General features: G+C 41.7%; 1 protein-coding gene across 1 annotated transcript; it reads right to left on the bottom strand.

The window, feature by feature from the left end:
• Nucleotides 1–1,109: 1,109 nt before the first annotated feature.
• Nucleotides 1,110–6,814, bottom strand: ppdpfb (pancreatic progenitor cell differentiation and proliferation factor b). Its single transcript, XM_083919881.1, has 5 exons — nucleotides 6,662–6,814; nucleotides 5,172–5,267; nucleotides 4,443–4,520; nucleotides 2,410–2,503; nucleotides 1,110–1,641 (listed from the first exon to the last, which is right to left on the bottom strand). Exons 2-5 carry the CDS (start codon nucleotides 5,224–5,226, stop codon nucleotides 1,527–1,529), a joined length of 342 nt encoding a protein of 113 aa, XP_083776007.1. The 5' UTR covers nucleotides 5,227–5,267; nucleotides 6,662–6,814; the 3' UTR covers nucleotides 1,110–1,526.
• Between the last annotated feature and the right edge of the window lie 203 nt (nucleotides 6,815–7,017).

Genomic DNA, 7,017 nt, shown 5'->3' with positions numbered 1-7,017 from the left:
GAGAAGTCTAAGTCTAAGTCTGTATTTATTTTTGTATTTGTATTTATTTATTTTACTGGGTTACTGATGCATTAATGTGTTCACTTTAATGTTGGAGCCGATTTTAACTCCTTTATATACTGCCAGGTAGCTTAATCCATATGAATACAGCATATTTTATTATCCAAGTTATATACTTTGTTGCAATAATCTAAAACTGCGAAGTAGCAAATGTTGTCAAATAAATGTAGTAAAAAGTATGGTTACACCTTTGAGGTGTAGTGGAGTAAAAGTATAAAATATCATCAAATGTAGAAACTCTTCTTAAAGTTGGCCCACAAGTACCTCAAATGTATACTTAATTACAGTATTTTAGTAAACTTACTTGGTTACATTGTAATAATGCTTTGACTTTACTTGGGTTTCCATTTGAATCTGTCTTGGTTAACTCTCAAAGTGTAATAAATACTAGATATGTGTTTGTCTTGGAAGCAAAAACATATAAAACTGTAGTCGTTTGAAATGTCAGTAGGAAAAAACCCTGTGGAGGACGGACAAGCTGAGTCCAGTTTGTGCAGGAATGTTTTTTTTTAATCCATAGAGCCTGCTGGACCCAACCTCCAGATGTAGTGGGTGTTTGGGCAGTTACACAACTCTAGACTCTGGGCTCAGCAGCAGCTGGAGGACGAAAAGTGCTCTGTGTTTACTCTGTTGCTGTATTAGCCCTGTACAAAACCACTGAACCACTCCCTGACAAGCAGACACTTCCAGGTCCTTATAGGGCTATTTCTACCAACAGCTATGAACACACTTATCTTAAGAACAAAAACCATGTTCGCAGAACTACAGAAGAAGGTTAGGTTATTAAAGGTAAATGTCAGGGCAGGCAGTGGCACAGTGGTTAGAGAGGTCACCCCATGTGAAGAGGCTGGAGGTCCTTGAGACAGTGGCTGCGGGTTCAACTCAGACCTTCCGTCCTTTGCTACATGCCCCCCACCCCCCCTCTCACCCCACTTCCTCTCTGTCCTATATAATAAAGGCTTAAAAACTGCAATAAAGATAATAAAGAAAAGAAGAAAAGAAATGTACTGTATGTGTGTGAAGAGCAAAGATGTGAACCAACACAGAACTTTAGGCTGCAAGAGTCTACTTTATTGCATTTGCAATCACAGGGTGACAAAAGTGAAAAACGTTGAACAACAAAGGCATGTGGACGTGTATGCACCACAGTGTCTATGCAACACAGTACAAATGTTACAAAAAACACACATAAAAAGGAGCTCATCAGTTGCATCGTCTTGTTTTTTTTCTTTTAATTCATTTTTTTTTCTTGTTTGTCAATAAAAAGGTTACAGAAACAAACACAAGTATGGCAGCCTGTAACTACAATGCATAATAATTATAATAATATAAAAAAAGAACTAATAAGGTTGTAAACGGGACATCCTCCCGTCACCTAGCGTTGGTCGTTGTGGTGTTGGTGGTTCAATTCCCCCCCCCCTCCCCATCCCCTGTGGTGCGGCATGGATCCGAGTGAGACTGCAGCATCAGGAGGAGGTGGGACTTCCTGCGTCGCTGCTCTCGCTCGCCTGGCGTTGCATCACCATCTCCCTGGCAACGCAGGTGATCTGACCATTTGTCACTACACCTTGGACCCCCGCCCTGAGAGAAACAAACAAAGAGAGAGAGATTGTGAAAAGAGATTCTTGATGCTGTATAATAGAAAGGGAGTGTATGTGTGTCAACACGGTAGTCACTGTTGAATTAACACAGGGATCAAACAGGCAAATGGGACAGGATTTATGAAGACAGACGGGCACAGCCAGGCGCTGGTTGCAGCGATGAACTCTGACTTTATTACTTCACAGGGGGACAGATTCACGGGCATACTGGGCTGGAGTATGGACTGTGTCAGTTTACGCCATAGACTGATTACCACCCTACACTTTTGTTTACACCACCCAGAACACACCTGTTCTGCTACGTCACACACACACATTTTCCCAATAAGCCCCAGGGGGAGGCAGAGATGATTGAATGTCATCGTGCTATCTATCCTGCATCCTTTTTTATTATGTCATCATCATTTTTTCAAAGTAATACTTACACTGTAGTCTATATCACACAAAACAAGACGTTATAAAAAAAAAAAGTTATAAACGTATACCCGGGGAAGTGTCGAGAGATGCAGCAGCTTTGTTATGGGATAAGTCAGCAGTGTGTGTGTGTGTGTGTGTGTGTGTGTGTGTGTGTGTGTGTGTGTGTGTGTGTGTGTGTGTGTGTGTGTGTGTGTGTGTGTGTGTGTGTGTGTGTGTGTGTGTGTGTGTGTGTGTGTGCGTGTGCGTGTGCGTGTGCGTGTGCGTGTCTGTGTGTGTGTGTGTGTGTGTGTGTGTGTGTGTGTGTTGTGTGCGTCTGTGTGTGTATACGTACTTCTGCTGAGCCTCCTCAGTCAGTGGGGTCATCCCCGGCTGCTTCCCAAAGAAGAAACTGGACCACCAATGGCCAGAGTCCTGCTTGGGGAGTCCTGTGGAGGCAGATGATGAAGGCGTACGTTCATAAACATTCACCTAGAGTTTGTGTGGAGATCCCGTTTTAACATTTCACATCAGATTGAAACAACGTTGCTACAAAAGTGACTGAAGTGAGCCGGTGGACTGAACACACGTTTGAGTTGAGTGTGTGTTTCATCAGCTACAGTCTGAGGGAGATGGGACTCGGGTTTCCCCTCTCTGGGGGCTCGGGCCTCGTGTTTGGCTCTGTGCCAAACTGACTGTGACACCCCCAGTAGCATTTACACACACAGGCGGTTACATTTACGGTGCAACTGCTGTGTGACACAGTTAGCTTCTAGGTCAAGCCTATTCTTAAAGTGGTGCCACTAAGGGGCGTATTTATTATAAAATAGATATCTGAGGGGTAAGCTCCCAAAACAGTTTCCTATATTTTACTGAATTAAAAAAAAAAAAAAGGGGGGGGGGGGGGGTTAAGAAGTATAAACCAGTGAGTCATTGCTTATATGGTCATAACACCAAGCAAACAATATAAACCCTCTAACCAGGTGTTATAATTAAACATTTCAGTAGTCTAGTAGATATATTTGAACCATTATGCCACCATTTTAACACTATAGTTATGATTTCACTGCTATGAAAGAAACCTACCTCAATAATTTAGTCATTGTCAATTAAATTGACTTTTGTATAAACTACTTTATAAACAGTAATGATAGGCATGTGTTTTATGGGGGACAAAACATGACTTAAGTATCAATAAATACAGAACAAAGCAAATGAATAAATACAGGACTTGAATTGATTTCTACAATTTTGTTCACCTACTTTACTTCTTTTTGTATTTCTGGGTCTGTGTGATAAGTGGTCCTGATGTTAGTCTAACTTTTATTCAGCCATTTAATTATTTATTTATTATTATATATTTTGTTTATGCATTTTTGTTTATGCATTCCATACGTGAGTGTGGCTTGAACACACATTAAAAAGCTGACCTGGCGGTTGGAAGAGGCGTGCCCTCACAAATGCTGAGCCAGCACTTCTCTGTGGGCCCAGATGGTTTTCACATAACGCTGCAGTGAGACGCTGATCCAGGATTACTTGAGAAGTCAGCAGTTATTAACTGGTGCTGGGGTGTTATATTGGTGTACCAAGGGCTGGGTGGATGCATGTGTGCCAAGGTGCCTGGGGAGCTTTGTCTATTAATAATGACATCTGAATCCTAAGTGGAGAGCTGAACGGGGAGTTTCTAATCCTGAGGAACCACTTTTGTGCTGGATTAGAAAGAGTAAGATCAGACTTGAGCTCGGTGTATTCCAGGATGACTCAACCTTGGCAGCTCTGTGTGCTCTGCAGCAACATCTGACTCAACTACAGCAACGCTTGAGGTTTCTGAAACTGCGATATTCCCAGGCCGATGAGCAGTGGTGTGACGTGGATTGAGCAGTTTTAGAAACTGTTGCCAGAACTGCACACAGGATGTTGACCAGTTGCTCTGACAGACAGAAACATCTGGATCTGGCACAGACAGGCACACTCCAGCTATAGTTGCTTCTCTAGAGCAGAACAAACTGTCCTTTCCAAAACCACAGCCTCTTAAATGGCTCTCTTTTTTTAAGCATATGAAATGTCTTGCATATAAGAATACTACACAATCCTCTTTTGTTGGTTTACTACGAGTAAACATGTTATGTGCGGTGGGACAGATGCATGCATTCTTAATCAGCTTGTGAATATTGTTTGATAAAAAAATAAAGAGTGTGTTTGTCAGCCCACCGCCCCTTTAGACTTTCATTTCTAAAAGGATTGAGTTTTTACTTCCTGCGAGGGTCTTAATTCTGTTTTAGAGGTTTTTCCACACTGACATCTTTTAACTGAACACAGAAACTGGATATTTGGAGTTTTCCTTTGGCACTAAGACTTTTATGGGTCTTGATGGATACAAACACACACCTGGATGGTGAGGGATGACCTCCCCACTGTACTCCGAACTGCCACAAGAGCTGCTACTGGACGTAGAGCCGATGCGCCCTGCAGGTGGAGAGAATGAGAGGGAAAAGAGGGATAATGAACCAAACTGAAAAGGTTAAACTTAACAAGTACGGGCATAATATCTACCCGGTCCCCTTAAAGTGAGTGGGGTGGAGGGGACAGAGAAAATTAAAACCCATTTGGTCTGTCCACGGCCTGAGAGGTCTACTTGGCACTCTGTGAAACCTAAACAGTTACATCTAAGCACCATCCCATACTCCTGGAGTCTAGCGTGAAGTGACTCCAAATATACAAGCAAAAAAAGAACACATAAAGGGTGTCAGCTTGACAACACCTGCAGTCACTCCCCCCTCAAGCTCCACCTAAAACAAGTCGGATGGTCCATTTAAGACTCCGGGCTGACTTGCAGCTCGTTTTTACCTCTACATCTAATCTCTGTGATCTTGTGTCATTTAATATACAAAACAATACATAGGTTATTAATGCTATTAAACAAATGAGTCACCCTGAGCACAGCCCATACATAGGAGATATCTTTTATTCAGAGAGAGAGACCCAAACTAACTCATTTCATGTATATTTTAAGCCCTTTAACAACGCCTTATCTAGTGGGAGTGTGGTGTAAATCTGATCCGCTGATTTTTAATAACTACAGTATTATTTTCAAATAAAAAAAGGAGAGAGGCTCACTTCGGTAGTAGTCAGTGGTCGCCACGAGAGAACCGCCTGCTGGAATAGCTGCCATTCTACTGTAGTTGGTCGCTGTACGCTGTGCTTGATGGAAACCTGGAGTGGAAAAACAGTATCGTTAAAACCTGAACAGGATATAGCTCTCAACAAAGGGTTGGAGACACGTTATATTGTCTGTTTCCAGACAAACGTCAGAAATGAAGATGTTTTCATTACAAATGAATCAGCTGGTTATTAGGATTATATGTCAGTCTCTTGTCTAATCATATATAATTAACCACTTATGAAACAAGGGATACAACCAACTGTCATTTCTCATGTATTGCTCACTTCCTCTATTAATAGGGTATCTGTTGGGTCCTTGAAATGCCAGAAAATAGTGAAAAATACCTGCTGACTTATGCAAATGTTTAATCAAACATATTTAGTGATTAGATCAACTAACCAATTAATCAACTAATCCTTTCAATGTGACCAAAAAAGCTGAGAAAAACACCCTGGACTCCAGCTATTACTGTACTGCAGAAACACAAACTGGAGGCTTTGCACAGCAACATAGAAAACACAAATATACTAAATATTATTTATACTGTATATACTCACACATTGGGTACATTATTAGGGTGGGCAAGTGCAATCTATTCAGTGCAATAGGAATTATATCCACGATGTGACTTTATTGAATGACTGCTATTAGTTTATCTTTTGACATACATAGAACATATGTAATATCTTTTTGACTGTTGGATGCTATTATAACACATTATGTGCTCATTTCAGGATTGATTGTATATTATCCTACAGTGATGGTGCAACGACTCCTCAATGCAGTATTCCTCTGACACACGTATCTTCATTCTTCTTATATTTCGATACATGCTAAAGATATTTTTGAACTCATAGGGTTTCTGTATTGCGCGTCACATAACCATCTGTTAAATGCCTAAACTGCTACCGTTAATATCGGTATAGGGGATAAAAACGGTGCAGCTCGTCCACGTCGTCGAAATGACGTCTCCCCGTGATTTGCGGGGGTCTTGTTTACATTAGTCGGTCACTGCAGCAGACCGACATTTTGACGTTATTCTGTACCGTGAAAGAAAAGGGAATAAAAGCACAATTTAAGGAAACGATAAGTGCTCAAACATGAAGGCTGTGCTGAACAACTCTTTACAGCTGGAGCTCTTGTAACAGGGACAGTTTTTCTCAAACAAAGACAAAAACAAAAACATCCTGTTGCCTTTTAAACTGTCAGTTATTGTTTATGTGACAACACCAACGGTCAATATGACCATTGGTATTCCGTTATAAATGTCGAATACAAACAACAGAACAACAAACATAACGGTTCTTATTATTATTATTATTTTTCTTAACCAAAACAACAGCAAAAGCTCCCATTATCTCAAGCTAACTGGCAGTAGCCTAGCCCCGTTAGCCCACCACCATCCCCACGGTTACCACCATTTTATAACGAGGTGCGCCCTCACCTTTTTAGGGACCCGGACGTCCTGATGTTCAGTAGCACTCGATTCAACTCAGACGGCTCAGAGGCTGGGGGAGTAAACGCTAGGCGACGGGGCCCATTTGAAAGTAAGTTTTGGGCAAATGTAACCCTCCAAGGTCCGAAGATATCAACGCTGCTGCTTCTTTAAGGACTCAACGGGCGGCTCCAGCTTATATAGAGAGAGGGCTGGTGACGTATCATCAGCCGGGGCGTGGTCATATAATGGGCGGGGCATACTCAGAGACTGTACTGTATCACCCCAGTGGAAAAACATCACACTGTAATGTACTGGAAGCAGTAGCCTAAACTCCATGATATGAAACCAAAGTACACTTTGAA

This window comes from Echiichthys vipera (genome assembly GCF_963691815.1).
Source record: "Echiichthys vipera genome assembly, chromosome: 9".
NCBI classification, from domain to species: Eukaryota; Metazoa; Chordata; class Actinopteri; order Perciformes; family Trachinidae; genus Echiichthys; species Echiichthys vipera.
The sequence above is the reverse complement of the archived record's forward strand: the minus strand, read 5'-3'. Positions and strand labels throughout refer to the sequence as shown.